At 34.2% G+C, this 22,753-nt stretch overlaps 1 protein-coding gene across 1 annotated transcript in view; it reads right to left on the bottom strand.

The window, feature by feature from the left end:
- Window positions 1–1,492: 1,492 nt before the first annotated feature.
- LOC111148390 (WD repeat domain 36) overlaps window positions 1,493–22,753 on the bottom strand; it is a 40,784-nt gene continuing 19,523 nt past the window's right edge. The window contains exons 13-23 of the mRNA XM_022504905.1: window positions 19,845–19,959; window positions 19,201–19,366; window positions 18,861–18,969; window positions 16,689–16,768; window positions 10,204–10,311; window positions 8,451–8,548; window positions 7,924–8,069; window positions 4,703–4,822; window positions 4,439–4,520; window positions 2,832–3,019; window positions 1,493–1,679 (exon numbers count right to left, since the gene is read on the bottom strand). Of these exons, the coding sequence (XP_022360613.1) occupies window positions 1,530–1,679; window positions 2,832–3,019; window positions 4,439–4,520; window positions 4,703–4,822; window positions 7,924–8,069; window positions 8,451–8,548; window positions 10,204–10,311; window positions 16,689–16,768; window positions 18,861–18,969; window positions 19,201–19,366; window positions 19,845–19,959 (1,362 nt within the window). The 3' untranslated portion in view covers window positions 1,493–1,529. The remainder of the gene's footprint in view (window positions 1,680–2,831; window positions 3,020–4,438; window positions 4,521–4,702; window positions 4,823–7,923; window positions 8,070–8,450; window positions 8,549–10,203; window positions 10,312–16,688; window positions 16,769–18,860; window positions 18,970–19,200; window positions 19,367–19,844; window positions 19,960–22,753) is intronic.

The following is a 22,753-nucleotide window of genomic DNA, read 5'->3' as shown; positions in this document are numbered from 1 at the left end:
GCAAGGAGCCCAATGTGGGATTCGAACACGGGTCTCCAGGATCATGACCCGAGCTGAAGACAGTTGCCCAACCAACTAAGCAACCCAGGCGCCCTAAAGTTATCAATGATCAACTCCTTGTAAGGACTGTTCTTTCTGGAGATTATGCAGTAAAAGCTTAATTCTAATGAGAATGATATTGGCATTCATATACAATCAGCTACATTTTATGAATAACATTACTTTTGAACGTATAAACTAAAAATTGTTTTTAGAGGACTGTTCTTAGAATTACTTTTTATAATGTACATTAAACTTTAAAAATATTACCACATCCATTATCAATTTGGCTTTCAATTATTATATAAATTGCCTGTAGCAGTATGGTTTCTCACCTCTACAAGAACAGAGTAAAGAGAACACCAAAGCAGTCATATCACATTGTATCTTAAAGACCTAACACGTAAGTAGCAATTGTCCCTTGCTTTTTTCTGCTCCTATTTAGGAAACTGTTTGCATTTGTGATATCATAATCCCACCACAAAGTCCTCTATCAACCTCTCATATTGAGGGGGCTTCAGTTAACAGGTATAAAGACTGGAAGTTTATTCACTCATTTGTGACCTTAGCTATATCCTTGAAAGCCTTTTTTTAGTAGCAAGGAAAGGGGACATACACAGGAGGCAAAGCAGCTTCCATGATGACCTCCCAACACTTTTCCAGGTAGAGGAATTGTTTATTTTTAATTCATATTTGCTCAAGTCTCAAATCATGAAAACACTCAGAGAAACCGCCAGAGCTATCTGGTTCCACAATGCTTAGGAAAGAAAAGTATACAGGCAGTAGTTTCTTCCAAATAAAAAGGCATCAGTAAGGAAGAAACACTCTGAAGGGTATCTTCAATGGAATTTAGAACTTCCCTCCCCTATCCTAGGTACCCAGTCTCCTACAGCAATTCACGTTCCTTATAAAATAGCAAGTTCCTTTAGAAAGGCTCCAATGGAGAGAACACCAGGGTGGAGTTGTAAACCTCGTCTGTCACTGAAATCCCAAAATGACTTTAGCTAATTCCTCTTCCGCATTATAAGAGGGCTACACTAATGTCTGAGTCAATGCTCAATGACCATGTTTTCATCAGAGGCCACCAAGGAAGGAAACATACCTTTTTATTTCATATCATGAAGGCCCTCTAATAACTGTATCACGTATCAGTTTTGTCTTCAATTCAGCAATATTTTACAAGAAACACCTAACATCTCTTACATTATAGGTATTCAAAAAATAGGAGCTGATGACAACATTTCAGTCATATACAAGTAACTGACATGAAGTGACTCAGAAAATAAGTCATTTGAGTAGATTCTATAAATCTTTAAAACAAAAGGCAAGTATAATTTTATTTCAAGAAAATATTTAGCATTTAAAGTGAAGAATGACTACTAGTTAGTAGTGCTGGCATTTATTTTCTTTTCACGGTGAAACTTGGAAAACAAGGTATGAGTTAAACTGAACCCATTTAATATAAAAGTCTTAGTTACTTAAATTTATCTTTATAACAAAGCACTTTTTATATAATTCAAAATACACATGCTTTGATTGAAGAGTGACTGTAAATGGATCCAGTTTTCTTCCACCTGTGATGACAACTTCGTCATTTCTTCTAGAAGTACTGGCTCTGAAGGAAGCATTTTAAGGTGTAACTGAAATAAAAAAATATTATAATATTTAAGAAAGTTAAAATTTTGTTTTTTCTAGATTCAACCTTCTTACCAAGAACATCGTAAGATACTACTCTGAATATTTTTTCCTTAGATGCTGGCTTATTACCAGTTCCCATTTCCCTCTCTTCTATCAAACTTTATTATGAGTTCCTTTATGGTACTGTCTCTCCCTTAGTAGAACTGAAGTTATCATCACTCTCCTCCACCTAATGAATCCCTTGATACAAATCTAGAAACAAGGTCCCAGTTCTAACACTAACTCCCTATTTCTGTGCTTCTTTAGGTTTCTCCTTTCACTGGAACCCACTGGTAATTAATGATTGATGGTTCTCTACTTTAACTCCTAAGGATTAAAATAAATTTATACGCAGGAACTATAGTTCGTGTGGGAAAGGATATAGAAAAAATAAGCAGCATTTCTATTTTTTTCATCCTATATGCTACCATCTAAATATCTACGTCTAAAATAATTTTGAATAAGTGAAAACTCATTTTATATATTAATGGGATAGAGGAAGTATCGTATCCGTTAACACTAAACGTCAACATCATCCACTTCCTTCAATATAATATACCACTGAAATAAACATGAGTTCTCCCATTATGTTAGTCATAAAAACAATTGTTCTTGACAAATCACCTGAAACCCCTTCAGCCAGGATAGAAGTATTTTGATTCCACCAGCAGAAAAAAACAAAAACAAAAAATAAACATGAAATCTAATTTTCTCTTCATGATCATAGAAAAACTGCCAAAATACAATGACTTAAAAAAGTTAATAGTTCAGTATACTGAATCAAATGGGTAACACAGAAAAGTCAGGGGGATGAGTCAAATTGTGCTAAGTAAAAGAAAAGACTACAAAGCTGTGCTATTTAGCTATCCAATATAATAACCACTAGGTAAAGATGACCATTTACATTTAAATTAATTAAATTTCTATAAAATAAGAAATCCAGTTTCTTAGTCACATTAGGCACATTTTTCAGTGCTCAGGAGCCAAATGTGTCAAGTGGCTGCCACGCTGGACAGTGTGGATAGAGAACCCTGCCATCTCTGCAGAAAATTCTATCAGAGAACATTACCCTAAGGGAAGGCAAGCCGAGAAGTACCACGTTTCATTAGACTTACCTTTAGAAACAGTGCAAGATATGCCTGGGCTAACTCAAAATCACGCTTCCTGTCCAACATCATCCCGATCATTTTTAAGAAGCTCTGCATAACTTCTACAGATCCACCACAATCAGGAGACAGGCTTCGCAGCTCTGTTTCAATTCCTGATGGGCCTAATTCTTTCAGAAGGTTAAGAGCAGCTTCATCTGCATTAAGTTTTAAGAAGAATCCAGTTATTACCTACAATCACTTCACTTAGGAAACTATAGTTTCATTTCATACCCAAACAACATATATTTAAATTACACAGGAAATTCTTTCTATGGCTTTATTTTTTCCTGTTAAGTAGTAAAATGAACTCCAAATTAAGTAACAATCAGTACAAATGATGAGAGCAATATAACAAGAAGTACTTAAAGCACTAAAATTTTTGCATTTAAGTTTTCTTTTCCTGCTGCTCAAGCTGTTAAAGAAAATCTAATTAATGCCTACTGACAGACACTTCAAGATGGTCTTACATCAATCAGATGGTCACACAACAATCAGAACAAATACAAATATGAGAAGGCTGTAAGGTACATACCAAATTATTAGAGTAGTTGCATGGAGTATAGGATGAGGTGGGGGAATTTATTTTTCTTTCCTTTTATTGTTATAAAATTTTTTAAAGTACCAGATGATTATTAAGAAATACTAACAATACAGAAATATCTAAGAGGGGGAACAATTCCATCTTATTCTTAGATACCCCAAATTTACTCCTTTTCTCTAGAAATAACCATTTCTGATTTATATGCATCGTAAGAATACATATTCTATACACTTACAACTATCCTGTAACAGGTATTTTATATTATAATGGCAATGACTATGCTTTTAGCTTTTAGAAAAGAAGTAACACCAATGACAAAACTCTAACAAATTTTATTTTCTGTCCTTCAGTCTATACTAAATAATAGTGCTTTTCTTCTTTGCCGCTCCAGAAATATAACAAGTTACTTCTTTACGATCTTGCTATTCTTTAGTTATCTACAATGGCCCATCAGCACCATTATTTGACTTTTGCCAAGGTGGACTCAAGTGATGCTGGTATGAAAACAAAAGCATTTGGATCCCAAAAATAAGAGGATAAATAAAACAGGAGAGTGACTGTGATTCTGTTAGTTGCTTATAGTTCTTATTATTTATCATTATTAGCTACAGGTTGTAGCTTTCAAAATTTAAATGTATTAACAATAAATACATTTTAAAATTGCCTTAATGGGATAACTTGGGAATATCTAAAAAATCACCTAAGACAAGTCTCTGCTGTATTATAAACTGTATTTGTAAGTAAAAACAAAGAAAGAGACGGGGGTGGGGAAATCACTAATTTTCCATATAGAGAGTGTGAAATGTTCTCAAAAGGTAATTATAATATTGATACTCATCCAAGTTTAGTTTTACTCGTTTAACGTAACAGTACAAAAGCTAAAATTATTTCACATTAAAATCAAAATTTCAATCGTTTAAAGATTTTACTATTTTCTTTGAGCTACTGAAAAATCTGCTAATATATAATTCAATTTCTCTTCATATAAAGTATATTGATGATATTTGATAAAAGATTTTATAACTTAACTTACATTTATTATTTACTAGTCCTTCTTCAAGTTTCAAGCAGAAATCTGATTTTTGAGCCAAAATTCCAAGATTTACCACTTTAGACTTAAACAAAAACAAATATACATTATTGGAAGAATACAAGTGTAACAAAAAAAATTATAGCTTATAATTAAAAGCTGTCATTAATTTACTGTGTATCTTAATACTAGGTCTTGATAAAGAATTACAAATGCAGAACACAAAACACACCCTATATACTTAAAATCCTCCAATTTGGTTTTTACCTGATGGGGATCATTATTTTGTTCAGGTGCAGCATATCTGGGTACAAGGCCAGGAACCGTTGGAATAAAAAATGGTGCTGATTTGGGTACTTTGGGTGGTTCCTTTGGTTTATTCTTTTTCTGATTAAGAGAAAATGAGAAAGCGAAAAAGACTATTAAGTCCTTGCCAACAGTTTCCAATACTTAATTCCAAGTCAATTTTAAAACAAAGTGCAAAAAGTAAAAAGAAGGAACGAAACTTTCTCAAATTTGAATGCCAAAATAAAATGCCAACTGATGAATATCACAGGTATCTTTAAACTAGGATTCTCAAGGCAGACCTCTAGTACCCTTGCTGATAAGGCAGAAGAAAAATAACAAGGTTCAGGAGAAGCTCTCAGAGCTCTCATTTTCCTCAAACATGATTTACATGAATATTTAGGTAAAGAAGTAACAAGCAATTTTGAACTTCTACAATCTTTTTCACAAAATGGACTAGAAAACAAAACTTACGTAAATGCTCAACAGTTTCTTACATTTTTTTTTTTTTCTCCAAAAGAAATTTGGAGCTAGAGGTAGACTTTGCTATTAGAAATAATTCGGTGAAATTTTCTTATGAAGAATAGCCCTGATTCTTCTAGTTCGTTGGAATTTCTATTGATTTTTCCTTCGTACTTTTTGTCTTTAAAAAGCAAAAGAACACTATTGCTCATTTATAAAATATTTTAAGTGTTAGTAAAATTCTATCAGGAAAACCTCCATTGGAATTCCTACTGACAGAATTTAGTTTTGGTGACCACATGCTACACGTCACTCACTACCTCAGGAGTATCTGATGAAAGAGCCTTTCTATGGTAAACTGCCTAATAAAGGAGTCTCACAATTTTACCTTACACTATTCCTCTTCCATTCTTTAGGAGCTATCATATAAGAAAGGTTCGTTTTTTGAAAGAAAACCAAGGATACTCATGGCCTTGTGAAGCCACAGCATAAAAGAAAGTTACTACATGAAAGCAGGACAAGGTACTGTAAGCATGGCCCTTGTTGGGGGTGGTGGAGACTGCAGAATGAGTCACAGTTACGCTTCTAACTCACTGTTCTTGAGTTAGAAGGGACAGAGTCACTGAGTTGTAGATAAGAACAGAAGGCTTTTATAAACATTCGGGTGCACATGCCCCTTTGGATCACTACATTTGTATCTTTAGGGCAAATACCCAGTACTGCGATTGCTGGGTTGTAGGGTAGCTCTATTTTCAACTTTTTGAGGAACGTTCATACTGTTTTCTGTCTACAATAGCCAAACTATGGAAAGAACCTAGATCCATCAACAGATGAACGGATGTCCATCAACAAGTGAATGGATAAAGAAGATGTGGGATATATAGATATATAGATAGATAGATAGATAGATATACACACATACGCACAATGGAATATTATGTAGCCATCAAAAGAAATGAAATCTTGCCATTTGCAATGACGTGAATGGAACTAGAGGGTATTATGCTGAGCGAAATAAGTCAATCAGAGAAAGACAGTTTTCATAAGATCTCTCTGATATGAGGAATTTGAGAGGCAGGGCAGGGGTTTGTGAGGGGTAGGGAAGGAAAAAATGAACAAGATGAGAGCAGGAGGGAGACAAACCATAAGAGACTCATAATGTCAGGGAACAAACTGAGGGTTGCCAGGGGGAGAAGGGGTAGGGAGAGGGTGGCTAGGTTATGGACATTGGGGAGATATGTGCTATGGTGAATGCTGTGAATTGTGTAAGCCTGATGATTCACAGACCTATATCCCTGAGGCAAATAATACATTATATGTTAATAATAATAATAATAATAATAATAATAATAAAAGAACAGAAGGCCTTTGCAGGTCCATAGGGCTCTGGAAATGGTCTAATCTCACAAGGAAAACCAAAAGGAGAAAAGTTACCCACAGGACAAATACAGAAATTCTAACTTTTATCATTCAGTAAGAAATAAAAATATTGGAGATGTTAGCATATTTCTTCCATAAAGATCATTCACTCAGGTTTCTAAATAAGTTTTTATGCAGAACAAAACTGTACTAAGCAAGGAACAGAGTGGTCCAAAAGCTTAGCTCAATTAATTGGGCATTATTTTGATTGCTCCATTTCACACTGATCTGCTTGGACTTTTTAATGCATTGCTTTTAAAGCTATCCCATAAAGTACTGCCTTTATAGCTGACACACTGGACAACATGATGGAGAGATTTTACAACTATGCTCCTACACAACATACTTTAAAGCTAATGTCCAATCTCTCAAAAAGTGAGCAAGTAAAAAGAAGCATATTTAACTTCTGAGAGGAAAATTAACACGGGAAAACTTTTTCCTTACCCGAGACACACATACCTTTTCTGGTGCTAAGTAATCAGCTACAAAACAAATCTTGTCATAGTTATCTATGTTAATTCTTTACATTTATGCCTGGCCTAGCATGTGATTTAACACACACATACCCTCTAGTGAATATGAATATGTATCTATCTATCCAATCAAGTTTCATAAAACAATACTTCCTGTTACTATCAGAGGATAAGCTTTAAAGTTTTCTACTCTAGTTTATTCCTTTCAATTACTTTTGCTACTCACAAATGGGGATAAAATATACTTTGAAAAACACTAATTTATGCCATAATTATCCTTTTTTCATGTAAAACTATAAATTCCTCAAAGACAAAGGAGCTAGGTTTTTTTCCCACCGCTGTTGTCCTTGGGACATAACCTAGTGATTAGTGCATATTGTTATATATGCCTGGACTCAACACAGCAAGCTATAAAAATTTTCTTGGAGTTGACAGAGTAAGGTATGGAATGGTAAAGGATAGCTAAAGTTTAATTAAAGACCAGAGAAAAGTCTTCTGGTCCCCAAACACCTAGCAATAGAAATATCACACATCATGGCAGCAACTTTTTTCCCTCACTTTTGTAAGTTAAAAAAAAGTTTATTAGGTTAGATTTAAAACATCTATTTTTTAATGATTCTGCAGGTGCAGGCTATACTTTTGCTCAGTGCCCTCAAAGTCAATTACTATAGAGAAAGAATCCTATAATCACACTGGACCAAACAACCTTCAACTAAATGATATTTTCTATTACCTTAGGCTTTAACTGTTGCTTCTGAAACCCTCCAAGCAGAGGAAGCTATCTCTACTAAAGAAAATGTTTCTCAAATGTGTCTTTAGGGACCAGTATTAAGTGTACTACAGCATTACCTTAATAACATCAAGATTAAGAAGGTTTTTCCACCGTGATTCAGGGAGGAGTGAGAGAGTCACCAACTGCTCATTCAACTGTTCCGGGGAATCATACTCTATCATTTCATCACTTGGTTCTATGGTTTCTTCCAATAATTCCACATCTTAAAATAAAAAATTTTCAGGTAAAACAAATTAATGCAGAATGAGATTTTTATCATATAAAAAGGAACTTACTTTATTCCAAATCCATTAGTATTTCCTAACATGTACACTGAGCAGAGCCTTGTAAACTCTATTGACTTTATTTCCTCATCTTCTCATATTATCTACAACTCCCATCACCAGATCCACTGGTATACTATTTAATTTCTTATCAATACCACATCAATTATATTTTTGCATTAATTAATGAAGTCATTCAAAATATTTCCTATCAGTTAGAAAAATACCTTAATTGAATGCATTAAACTCTACCTTCAGTAGTGATATCCCTCAAGTTAGGTTTATGCTATTACACTTCAAAACTACTATTTTGTGATTACCTTGGGTTTGACAAGTACCAGGAAGCATCACTACTGAAGGAACATAATCTGTGGGAAGCGGCCGTAGTGAAACAACTGAATACAGGGAAATATTGGACCTGAGAAATAAAAATACAAACAATATTTTAAAACTTATAAAAACAGATTTTTTCAGAGAAACTTCAATTACTGGTAATAATCACTACTATCTTACACTTGGCTTCAGATTCCAATCACAAAAGTTAAAAAAAATCTAAAAGTATTAATTTGAAAATGCCTTGATTCATGTCATAGATGTCATCATAAGAAAGTTGTGCATAAATATTATTTATTAATGGAGTCTTTATTTTTAATGTAATACAAAAAATATTTGTGAGATCAGTAGTGGATAACACTTTTATAAGATAACATAACCTCCATATATTTATATCCTTTTGACAAATGGCAATCTCCATTTAGAGAAATCATAACTGAAGGAAAGATGGAGTCAGACAGTTAAGTCAGAGAGAATATGCTGATTAGATTCTTTAGGTTGCTGAAGTTATGGACTTTCCCTTCTCTAGAATGGTCTTCTAAAGTAGTTATGTTTCTGCTACTTGACCCTGTAGCATGGCCTTGGATGACTCATCAAGATGTAGATACCGCTCCCAAAGAGGGGTAATCAGATTGTCTTTCACATACATTATAATCTGGAATGTAAAATAATAATTGGGAATGTCAGGTTCTGAGTTACATTTATATATATATATATATATAATATATATATATATATATATATATATATATATAACTCCTGGCTGAGGTCCCACAGATACTCTTCTCTTGTCTTGATTGTTCAAGCTTCTTAAATGCCAGGAAATACTCCATTTTGCATATTAAGGTGGACAGAGTCCAATTTCTAAATATACATCATATATTTATTTTCATATCCTAAAAATCTAATTATAAAATTTTAAGGATTAATTTCTTTCTCTTCTTTAATAAGAAGAGTTAAAGGAATTAAACACGAGAACTCAGAAAATACGTAAAATTTTTCTAGATCAAGACGATGGACCATTTATTTTGAACTCTTACATGTTTATCATCACCACCATTATTATCTTTCCATGGTTATGTAGAGTTATGTAACTAGAATGAATCTTAGAAAGGATTTTGACCATACTTATGGCTTATTTTGAAGATAAGGTAAGTTGAGTTGAAATGTTGGCCAAAGTTATAAAGTGGTCCTGGAGCTGTGACAGGAAGGCCAGGGTCTAACTGGGGACTCCGCTTCCCTAACATTTCAAAATTCACTTAACCTTTCTGCAAATAAAAGCTGAATATGATAGGGGCACTTGGGTGGCTTAGTTGGTTAACGGGTCAGCTCTCGATTTTGACTCAGGTCATAATCTTGGGGTCCCAGAATTAAGCTCTGCATCCAGCTCTGCACTCACTGGGGAGTTGGCTTGAGAATTCTCTCTCTACCCCTCCCCCAACTTGCATTTTCTCTCTCTCTCTTTCTAAAATAAATAAGCCTTAAAAAAAAAAAGACAAATGCGATAGATAAAAATCAGTCATGTGGTTTAGAATTTCACACTTGAGCAAAGATAATCTAAATTATCAAGCAGATGTTGAATCAGTCACAAATTTATGGTGAATTAACTCTAACTATGTGAAATTTCTATTTTATAAGTTAAAAAAAGAAAAGCTAAATGGCAATGTTAGCAACTATGATTTTCTGACAATATCATCATCCTCCTCCTTACCCACAACAGAAATGTATGAAATAACTTACCAAAGATAAATTCCAAGATGGTCCACGTGGGAAGTGGCCAGAAAGTCTCCAGTAGGAGACATAGTAACGTTGAGAGGAGCGGAGTCCAACAAAAAGCTGTCTATAAGGCTATAAAATGAATTACAAAGTTAAAGTATTTAAGCTCTACCGAAAAAGGACATAACTCACAAAATATATTTTTGCTAAAAGAACAAGGGATGAGAGATGAAGAAAATACTCATTTTTGATTTTCACTAATCAATACCAGAAAGCTATCACTAATAAAGAGCTTTGTCAAGTAAATTAGTATGTAAAAATAATCTCTCTTAATAAGAAAGACGGAGAACATTAAATATACCAATTAACTGAAGAAAGAGCTTCAGCAATAGGGAAAATACTAGAGGAAATGCTCTATTTTTCTGGAACACCATTTTGGCAGACTGACTTGGGGTCAAATTCTGAAGATGTAACACATTTAAAATAAATCTGATTACCAGTACTCTCCTGTATTTTTGTTATTCCAGTGAAATTTTAAAAAGGCTTAGGCAAGAAAGGGAAGGAATAAAATAAAATGGCTGTAAATAAGAGAAAGAAAATAATGGAAAAAACTTTTGAGCACTTTTACCTATTTTCCAAATAGGTAACCTACTATATGTGAAACATGAAAATTCAGTCTGGAGAGCATAACTATAAAACAGCTTATGGAAACCAGTCTCACAACTTTGAAACGCTTGGAGGAGTTAAAAAGTTGGGGAGGAATGAGGAGGAGTGATCACACCCAGGTAGGAGACACAAAAGAGGATTCTCAAGAGAACGAAAAGATTGAGATAAGCCTTACAAATGAACAGGATCTCAGTGGATGTTGCTAGTAGAGAAAGTACTTCCTGGCTGAGGGAAATGTGGAGGTAAAATAAGAGGAAATGCAATTGGGTACAAGCGAGAAGTGGTTTGGTACATAATAGGTACATGAGCATAAGGCTGCAAATAGCACCTTGAATACCAAACACTTGAGTTTGTTTTTATCTTTTAATCAGTGGAAAAGTCACTAAAGGCTTTTGAGCAGATAGTGGTGCAATCTTCACTTTCACAAGAAAATTTGCCATCAGAATGTTGAATATATGTGAATGGGAAGTATAGTGAGATTATGGTAGCAGTCATTTAACCTAGCAATAAAGATCTGAACTAGAATGGTAGTGGCAGGAAATGAAACAAGGTAGATTTAAATAGCAAAAAGAAAGGTCTAACCTGGGGCGACTGGATGGCTCAGTGGGTTAAAGCCTCTGCCTTCGGCTCAGGTCGTGATCCCAGGGTGCTGGGATCGAGCCCCGAGTCAGGCTCTCTGCTCGGTGGGGATCCTGCTTCCCTCTCTCTCTCTGCCTGCCTCTCTGCCTACTTGTGATCTCTGTCTTTCAAATAAATAAATACAAATCTTTAAAAAAAGAAAGGTCTAACCCACTGGCATCTTGCAGAGGAGGCTTCTTACACAGGATGAGTGTGAGTACTTTGTATACTTTAAGATAAGCATAAGGGTTTTAATCACAGCAAACTACATTATTCACTGAAGCCAATACATTATCCATGGGAAAGCACAGCAAAAGACTGAAGTTTAAAATCCACATTAAGGGGCACCTGCATGGCTCAGTTGGTTAAGCACCTGACTCTTGATTTTGGCTCAGGGTCATAAGATGGAGTTGCATGTCAGGCTCCATGCTGGGCGTGGAGCCAGCTTAAGATTCTCTCTCTCCCTCTCCTTCTGCCCCTCCTCCTGTTCGCTTTCTCTCAATCTCTCCTCCCCCCTCAAAAAAATTCCACATTAAATAAAACAAATTATTTCAAGAAAAAAAAAAACAGCAGTTAACACTTTTTAGCGCTTCATGATAGGAAGTACCCTAAGCACTTGAGTCTACTTAATTTAATCCTCACAACCCTCTGAGGCAGATCTGTCCTTAGTGCAAGATAAAAAAAATGAGGCCCAGAAGATTTAAAAACCTGTTCAAGGTGGAAAGCAACAGAGCCACAAACAGTCTGAACTCTTAATCACTGTAAATTCAGTAAAACTGAAAGTAAAGATACAATAAACAACTCAATAGTATATACAGACCCAGAGGATGCTTACGCTGGTGATTCATGGAACACAACTCTAAGCAGCTCAAATGTAAATGAAGACTGTTCTGTGGCAACACTGACTTGTTCATGATAAAATCTCTTTCTCAATTTGTTCAGAGTGATTTAAAACGTAACCTTTAAATAATGAATGCAAAATAAGAAAACAAGACTAAAATAAGGAGCACTGAAGATCCCCAGTGAAGTGTGCTCAGGACAATGACTACTGTTTAATTCTTAGTTTGGGGAAAAAGATGAGTGATAACCTGTCTGATTTCTGTTCAAACCTACTTTGGAGGCTCACAGTAATGGCTTCCCTTAGGGATTAAGTGATTTGGGAAGAAAGGAAATATTTGCTAAACACTTATATGCCAGAGACAGTTAAATTATGTTAATTCACTTAATCCCAACAACCAAAGCAGAAACATCATCTTAGTGTATATAGATGAAAATGGAACCTAAACACAATTTCAGATTTTACCATTTCTTGTGCCTTGTTTAATATTCATTAAAAGTTATGTGAGGGCTGAAATGTCCTAATACATTTAGAATCTGTTAAAAAGAGAATCTAATGCTTAAACAAATTTATTTTACTTGATACTGTAATTATTTTGTCAAATTCTTTGTACAACTTAATTTCCACAGCTGTTGTGTGTGGGTGGATTGGCTGTTCATTATGTAAAAGCATCAGAGAAAGGTGGTTTCCACACACAAAGTGTATTTTACACTGCCACATTAATTCATAAAGTGTTTACGGCTTAATAAAGGCTTAATCCCAGACCTAACTACCATAGAGCCTTCTGCTTATCCCACAAAATGAAAAGTCCTGGCTAAATTGTATTTTTTTAAGAACATTAATAAAATTCCCATTCTAATGGATCTGATTTTCAAGCACAGAGAACTGCATATACAGGTAACATTAAGTAATTTCTTTTCTTTTTAAAGATTTATGTTTTTAATTAACATATAATGTATTATTTGCCCTAGGGGTACAGGTCTGTGAATCATCATTCTTACACACTTCATGGCACTCACCATAGCACAATACCCTCCCCAATGTCCATAACCCAACCACCCTCTCCCAGCAACTCTCAGTTTCTTTCACGAGATTAAGAGTCTCTTATGGTTTGTCCCCCTCTTGATCCCATCTTGTTTCATTTTTTCCCTCCCTGCCCTGTCTCTTGAATTCCTCATATCTGAGAGATCATACGATAATTGTGGTTAAAGATTTATTTTTAGAGAGAGAGAGCAAGACAGCACACACCCGTTAAGTGCAGGGTGGGAGAGAAACAAGGTGAAAGAGTCTTAAGCAGACTCTGCACTGAGCACAGAACCCACTTTGGAGCTCAATCTCACGACGCTGAGATCATGACCTGATCCAAAACCAAGAGTCAGATGCTTAACTGACAGCCTCACCCACATACCACTAAGTAATTTCTGACTATATTCTAAACAAACGTAGACAGTGTCTACATGTTCAATCTTCAAAATGAGAGAATTACCTTACAAAGGTATCTTTAATGAACAGAATAAGAGAGATGGTTTTGCCTCAGTGAAAAAGTCCAAAACAATATTCTATTCCAACTATTTTCATGTAATGGTACACAGAAAGCAGGGGTCAGAGGGCAAGGAATAACAAAATGCAAAATTTTATTAAACTATTTACTTTTATTATTTTCCTATCCCAAAGGGGTTCAATCTGAACTTCTAATATATTAAAAACAACCAGAAATAAGAGGTGGTAACGGTAGGGGATGGCAGATAATTTCAGAGATAAAAATTTCAATTCTGCTTCTCAGAGAATCCTACAAACACAAGAATATTTTTAGCATTTCAAACACGTTCAGGAAACTGTTCAGAATCTATGCAATTTGTTTTAGATAGTTACTACAACAGATGGATATACCCGTATGTTGCCACACTCAAAGGTTTGCTCAAAGATAGTCTGACTTTTCAGACCATATAATAAGTAAATTCACTCTTTAAATATTTAACATGTTATAAAAATGATGAAACTGCTTATTGAGGAAAGAACTAGGAATATCCAAAGACCGCCCTGGTAACTGTGTTTTTGAAAAGAGGGGGAATCTGGGGCGCCTGGGTGGCTCAGTTGTTAAGCGTCTGCCTTCGGTTCAGGTCATGATCCCAGGGTCCTGGGATCAAGCCCCACATCAGGCTCCCTGCTCCACGCGGGGCCTGCTTCTCCCTCTCCCACTCCCTCTGCTGTATTCCTTCTCTAGCTGTGTCTCTCTCTGTCAAATAAATAAATAAATAAATTTAAAAAAAGAGGGGTAATCAAAAAACCCAACAGTTCCCTATGGCCATATGACGAAATACTGATCTTCACTTCCTTATTACCTTCTACATCAACAAAATCAATTCACCCTTAGAACATGACACAACCAAGAAAAGTTGATTACTGCAACTATTGGGAAATCTGTTTCTTTCTCCTATGCTTATCATAGCAAAATGTCACTTAAAAACTATGCCACCTTGGGTAAATGATATCTCTGAGTCTCCATTTCCTCATTTGTAAAATGGGACTAATAACAGTACTAATACCTGCAGCTATTAGGATATGAGGGAAGATAAAAATAAAAGCATATAAAGTACCTGGCACTCCTGCTAAGTGTTAGCTTAGTTGCAATTAGGCAGCATCAGTTGTGATACTGCTTTCCATGCTCATAGCTGAACCAAATAAGCACTTGTGTTTTTCTTTTTTAAAATATATTTTGGTTCAATCAATTGGTGTATAAATTATTAATTTTCTTTTAACAATCCCTATGTGACTCATTTCTTGCTTGTGTGTCTCCCAATGTCCCTCTGTATTCACTTAATATTGTCTCAGTGCTTGTCTAAAAATAAAATATCAGAGAATGGAAAACCTGTCAGATTTAAATCTGTTCAGTTTTTTACTGAAGTAAGAAATTCAGCAAAAAGGCCAAGGTTGAATCAAAGACTGGTGGCTTTGAATGCTACTTTCAGATCCTAATTCTTCCATTCCAAAGATAAACTTTTACCACTTTTAAAAAATATTTTGCCAATTTAGTACTAGTGAACAATAACCCATCTCTTCCACCTAATGTGAACTGAAACTAAAAAGGTAAGTGAAAAAGGCATTATGCCAACTCTGTTACTTGTACAACTTTCCTACTATAAAGAAATTCAATTATAATATTCATTTTTAGAAGACAGTGAAAGTTCAAGGAACAACAGACTACCAATATTCCTCAGGTAGCCTTCAAAAAAAGGGGTTTTAAAAAATTTAGGAAATACAAGCTTTATGTGAACTAATTAAAGCCAGAAGACACAGCCAACTAATTAGATTTTGTTTTACTGTATTTTAAGTGAAAAAGAGACACACCTGTGGACAAGGGTCCCTAGTTATTAGAGCTGGACCCATTAGACACTGTTGCTGTGCATATTCCAAATCTTGTATGTATACTGGATAGACAGCTGTCCTCATTCCTGTGTGAAACTTAAAGGGAAATGAGTACATTAGGGTTTTTCCTTTCTAAAGGTCAAACTGCTTTCAGGAATGAACTTATCAATTCCTGAGAAAAGAGGAAGTACAATTGGACAGAGCTTTATTTAGGAGTATTTCAGAGGCTTAAAAAGTACCATCTTCCTTCTCACCTTCCCCACCTTTCTTTATGGTATGTTCCTGTCAAAATGGACACTTCACTGTTCCATCACTACTTTAACACTCACCTAGGAAATTCTGTTAAGTGATATGATTTTAAACTGTGTCTATTCCTATATAATTTTCAACAACAAAGTTAGCTCCCTTGCTCTCTCTCTGTAGGTCTCCACTGTTCAAATTATTTATCAGAAGTAGGAAATTTTTCTCTTTAAATGCTGTTTATGTAACAAGTTTGACTATGAAACAGATTTCTGAACATTGCTGGGTTTTACCCAAATCTTTAAGAAACACATTTTCATTACTTTAAGGTATCTAAACCATCTTCTTTCGAGAATTATGTTAGAGACAGAAAATAAACAATATACACAAATTAAAGTTAGGGTTTTCAGCCTTTTAAACTAAATTCAATATAAACAATGACAAAAACACACTCAAAAGAGTTTGCAGTTCTAAAGTCGATCTCTATTTTGGAGTACCAAAAAGGTCAAATGAGCTTTCTTAAAGTTTATGCAACTTACTTCTATATTTCAATTTTGCAGGAGAGATTGCATTTTCCTTACTACTATCTTTTATAGCACTACTCTCTGCTGTTTAAAAGATCAAAAACCCTCCAAGGACAAAATATAGTAAGGTAAGAAAAATCCCCAAATACATTCTCATTCAAAAGGGACACAACCATTAACTATAGGTAAAAGTTACAAGTAAAGACAATGACTGAGAAATCTTCTGACAGAGGTTAGGGATTTAAAAATAAACTCACCACCCAGATGGAAGGTCCCAAGTTCTAACAGAACAATCCATTGAAGCACTTATTAACCAACGACCATCAGGACTGAAAGTCTTCAAATTAAAAAGAAAAAAAAAACATATATAATGTGTAAGTGCTTAATGTCTGTATTTAACAGCTTAAAGAATGTAAGTAATGAAAGTAAGATGCAGGCTTCATGAAAAATAATTTTCATGAGTAAAATTTAGACCACCTTATTTTATAAAAAAGAAGGTACTATTTCTTATATACCACTGTTTGGATATAGGTAAGAGTTAAGTTTTTATACGAATTACAAAAAGCTTTAAAAGTTAACAGTATCATCCAATTTTCCAGAGGAAAAGATTACTCTATAATCTTTCATACTTAGGAGAGAGTTAACAAACTGACTACAAAACATTTTTAGTATAAAAATGCTATTCTGAAGACATTTAATTAGAAATATTTTGTTAGCCTAATTTCATTTATAAAGTTCTATGAAACAAAAGTTCCACTAAAGAGTCTATATATTAGACTGACTTTCTAAGAATCCAAAATGGTTTTGAAAAATATAAATTCTCTTAAAATATTAAAGTCACTAAAGAATAACTTCTACTTTTACTTGTAGCTTCAGTTAAAAAACTTTTAAAATGATGTCTCATTTCCAAAATATAATTTAAAAACTACAGTAATCAGAATTTCAAAATAAATTTAAATAATAAACTACTTATGCTACCTTAAAGTAGCTGTATTTGTTCTCTTGATATAAATGTAAATAATATTTATGATATGATATAATGACAATATAAAAAAATGAAAAATAGCTCTCATTTTCCTGTAGCACATATGAGGCTTAGATCAGCTCGTATGTGAAAGAAGACCCCAAAACAAAACACTTAAATTTTTATAATGGTAGATTATTTATCTAGGATTCTAAACACACCACAGGGATTATGACCATCCATATTAACAGATGATAATGGGATAAGGAGATTCCAATCTGTTCACTTGGTTGCAATGATATAGTGGAAACTCAAATCTTAAGATACCGTGAACCCAATTTACAGAATAGTGCACATTAACAAAGGATGGGGAAAAATGACTCTCAAAGGCAAAGTCACATCATAAATCCTCATAGATTTAATTGAACAGGAGTAGCTTATTACCAAGGAGGAAATAATCTAGACACACAAGGTCAAAGTAACGTCTGCAAAGGAAAGAAATACAAAGACCAAGCTGACACTGACTGCTTTCAAAAATGCATCCAAAAATTTCATCAAAATTACTCCACTCCTGCCCTCATTTCTAGAGATGCTATCACAACAAATTCTGTCAATGGGTAGTTCTGCCAATCTCCTATCTGCAGAACAACACAATTTCCTGACTTTTCCCCCCTATTTTAAGGAAACGGGTAACCATTACAAATTCTGATTTTTGGTGTGAGAACGGATAAATAAACGTAGCTGTTGGAATTGCCAGTGAATAGTTCAGATATTGTTTTAGTTTCTTCCTGTTTTCAAGTAAATTAAGGGGTCTGTAATTGATGAAAAAGAGCAATATATATTTAATATAGTCCTCAGTATACACTTTTCAAATTATCATATTCCATTATATCATATCACATATCCACTATAAGAACATAATATTAAATTATACATCATATCACATATCCTATTATGAGAATGTAATAGTAAGCTAAAATACATTTTTATTGATTAAACTATTCCAGAGCTAAGAAATATAAACTAGAAATAACACTGAACTAGAATAAACCAGATACCATATACTTCAGGTCCCTACTATTAATTTGTTACACATGCAGAAAATCAGAAATGAGTTCTCTCGGCCTAGTTTAGTATTAAGTTAAAAATGATATACTTAGGTTTCAATAGGTCATTCATTCTCCAAAGTATTCTTTAGTCTTATTTAGAGTTTAAGAGAAAAAGATGAACTCTGGGATTTATACTTTACCCATCTACCCTGATGGGATTAACTCCCTGAGAAATATTAAACTTTATCTTCTAAATTTTCTTTAAAAATCTATTCTTTGAAAATTAGTTTCCAAATTATTTATCTTGAGTATCTCATATGATAAATTTAATGCTACTAAAAGATAATAGTTATTTTTACCCTAAAAAGAAACAGAATTTAGCCAATTTCTATTTAAACATCAAAAGTTCATTTTACCAGGTCATTTATTTGGCCTTGGTGTCCAGAAAACTCTCTGACAATCTTCCTAGTTTCAATGTCCAGAACACTAATGGAAAAGTCATCCAAAGCAAGTCCCAGAATGCCACTAGTAAGATAAATACACAAGTTTTAATAAAAAACCAACAAACCTTTAACTAAAATCTCAGTCATTTTTATCTTGCTAATAATCAAGTATACCCGTGGGGAAATTAAGCAGAATTCTGTTCTTTTACATTAAATGTCTAATTTTCTCACTTCGTAAATTATGTACTCATATTAAGACTTTCACTAAAATCATCAAGAAGAAAATCCATAATCATTAAAGGAAAAACTTTACCTGTCTCTATGTAGCAGCATCATATTTGGAGATGAATCAAGGCTCATAGAATGGATTAAAATTTTGTTTTTAAAGTTCCAGAACTTGAGTAATCCTTCACTACCAGTTGTAATCGTCAGCTGGTTTAATCCATCCACTGCAACACCTCTGACAGATCCTTTATGAGCTTTAAAGCACATGTTAAAAGAAAAAAGAAGTAAGAATTGGCATTGTCTCTCTGAACACTACACAAAGTAATTCCATCATTTAAATATCTAAGTTCCCTTAAAATCTTGAAATTAAGCTGGATTCCAGGGAAAAGGGAGATTATTATATTGCTCTAGCTAAAACAAACCCATCAGGTTGATGCTACAAAGGTTAAGATTTTTTGTTTAATGCAAGGGAAAGAAAACAAAAATTATAATTTGTATAATATCCACTTTCCCCTAACCTATCAATGATTTCATTCTCTTTAAGTATTTCAACATGTTGTTTATAGTAGGTGTAATGGCAGTAACTGCCAGATAGGGGTGGCAATAACCCACCCACAACTTTAGCAAATGGCCTGGCACTCAAGAATTTAATAAATGCCTGAGACAGTTATTAGCCTTGTATCTTTCTACATTATTATTTTTTAAATAAGAAAAAGGAAAAAAATTCAATACCTTGATCCTCACCAAAACTTCCTCGATGTATACCAGACTGCATGTTAAATACATCTACAGCTCCTGATGAGAGACCAATTACAGCAAAGTTTCCACAAGAAGTTATATCTACTGCCTTAGAAAAAAAAAAAAAAATTAAACAAACAATACAGAAAGTAAGATTTTTACTGTAATTTATCCTTTACAAATATCTTTTTGCCTATTAATTATCTCTTTAAAAAAAGAAGCATGCGAAATGAATTGCCTCATTAATTTTCTTAAACGCAACATAATTATACTTGGACATATAAGAAATATCTGCCTTGATTCTATTCCCATTCTCGAAGAAGTATAAAGAAATATTATCCAAGAAAATAAAACATAACCAAAGTTAACTCAATTGAAATGTACGAACTTAGAAGAACTATATTTCTGTTGGCCTTCCATTTTTAATTTATTCATAACAGTGCTAACGTCAAAGTATTCCACTGCCTAATTTCTTTATGTTACCTTACTTAAAATTGCCTCTACAGCTGATATAAAACTGAAAACATACCATTAGTTAGCTTGTCCAAAGAAAAAGCCCAAAATATCTTGATTATACATACTAGAAAGGGAATACATAAGATATTCCATAGAAAACATTTAGTTTGTAAGTAGTTTCTGTAAAATAAACTCATATTTTAATATTAAAATGTCCCAGGGGTGCCTGGGTGGCTTGTTGGTTGGGCAACTGCCTTCAGCTCAGATCATGATCCCAGGGTCCTGGGATCAAGCCCCGAGTTGGGCTCCCTGCTCAGCAGGAAGCCTGCTTCTCCCTCTCCCACTCCCCAGCTTGTGTTCCCTCGCTTGCTGTGTCGTTCTCTCTGTCAAATAAATAAATAAAATCTTTAAAAATAATATTAAAATGTCAGTATTGTATTAACAAGATATCTTTTTTTCCTATGTTAAAAAGTGAGACTGGAAGGGCGCCTAGGTGGCTCAGTGGGTAAGGCCTCTGCCTTCAGTTCAGGTCATGATCCCAGGGTCATGGGATCGAGCCCCGTGTCGGTCTCTCTGCTCAGCAGGGAGCCTGCTTCCTTTCCTCACTCTCTGCCTGCCTCTCTGCCTGCTTGTGATCTCTGTCAAATAAATAAATAAAATCTTAAAAAAAAAAAAAAAAGTGAGACTGGATATGTACTAGATAGCCAGAGAAATCCCTGATTGCCACCGTGTGTCAATCAGATATCATTGATAAAATATAATTGAAAAGATAATTGAAAAACCTGGTGAATTTATGCCTAAAGAGAGATGACTTTTAATACCTATAAGAAAATATTTAATAGAGGCTATTAACTGTGCAAAGAAGCATGTAGCTGATAACCAAGTCAAGAAAAATTTATATAGCATTCTCAGAAGTATGTTCCATTACATATATATGTTTCTAGGTAATTATAGTGCATTCCTTAAAAAACATTTTAGGCAGGAAATTATAGACTCTTTTTTTTTTTTTAAGATTTTATTTATTTGAGAGAGAGAGAGAGAGAGAATAAGAAAGAGAGAGAGCATGAGAGGAGAGAGGTCAGCAGGAGAAGCAGACTCCCTGCCAAGCAGGGAGCCTGACGCAGGACTCTATCCCGGGACTCTGGGATCATGACTTGAGCCGAACGCAGTCACTCAACCAACTGAGCCACCTAGACGCCCCAAAATATGGACCAATCTTAAAAAATATCCTATTTTCCTAAGTAGAACACATATACAATCTTACCTATTTTGAATAACTTATAAATAAATATTTACGCTATGTTATATAGTTATGCTCTCAGAAACTAATGGAGATATTTGGCTATATCCTTCAAGTAATAAAGGCCCCTAGAATTTGCATTTATTTTAATATTATTTATTACTGTTAGTGGGCCTGTTTCTGGCTCCTCTTCTAATTTAGTCATGATCTATTATCAAATAAAGCAATTATAAAAAATGAATAAGCTGAGAGAATTACCTTGGGTAACAAACTGTACTTTAAGCACAGATCTCTGATAAATACTTTTGTTTGTTACTTATTGGTTACTGGTTTTGCTCCAAGTAGCTTTGTGTTTGCCGGACAAATGACTCAGCACCAGTTAAGTATCACTGTATATACATATACTAGATGTCACATGAGTGATCACTGTAAGCTATGAGTTGTTAACATAGGTCCTAGAATGAGTGGTTGTAGGTTCAAATTCCAGCTCTTTCATTTACTAGCTTTGCTGACCTTAGGCATGTTCATCATTATTACACTAAGCCTCAATTTTATTGTCTATAAAAAAAGGCTAATGACAGACAATATCATAGGATTGTTGCAAAGATAATATAAAATAATACACGTTAGGCACAGAGCCTGGGAGAAAGTAAGCACACAAAAAAATGTTAGCTGGGGACGCCTGGGTGGCTCAGTTGGTTAAGCAGCTGCCTTCGGCTCAGGTCATGATCCCAGCGTCCTGGGATCGAGTCCCGCATCGGGCTCCTTGTTCTGGTGGGGAGCCTGCTTCTCCCTCTGCCTCTGCCTGCCACTCTGTCTGCCTGTGCTCGCTCTTTCTCTCTCTAATAAATAAATAAAATCTTTAAAAAAAAAAAATGTTAGCTGTAATTATCATTACCACTACTAGTACACAGCTACTCAAAACTGTGTAGATAAACTTAAGAAGCTTAAGATAAAATCTCTACAATTCTGAAAATAGTATAAGTACTTAAAACTGGACTTTGTACTGTGGAGAATAGAGCACACACACTTAAAAAAACTATGTCCAAATAGGATCAAATGTGGAATTACACTTTTAATAAGTGAGCAATAGAGGTACTCTATTAAATCTAATTAACTAAATAACTATTAAATCTAATTAAGTTCAGCAAGATTTCAATGTACTAGCAATGAACAAAACAAAATTAAGGAATGAACTCCATTTATA

The sequence above is a fragment of the Enhydra lutris genome, unplaced genomic scaffold, assembly GCF_002288905.1.
Source record: "Enhydra lutris kenyoni isolate GAN:26980312 unplaced genomic scaffold, ASM228890v2 scaffoldscaffold19, whole genome shotgun sequence".
Classification (NCBI taxonomy): Eukaryota; Metazoa; Chordata; class Mammalia; order Carnivora; family Mustelidae; genus Enhydra; species Enhydra lutris.
This window is presented reverse-complemented; position numbering and strand designations above follow the sequence as displayed.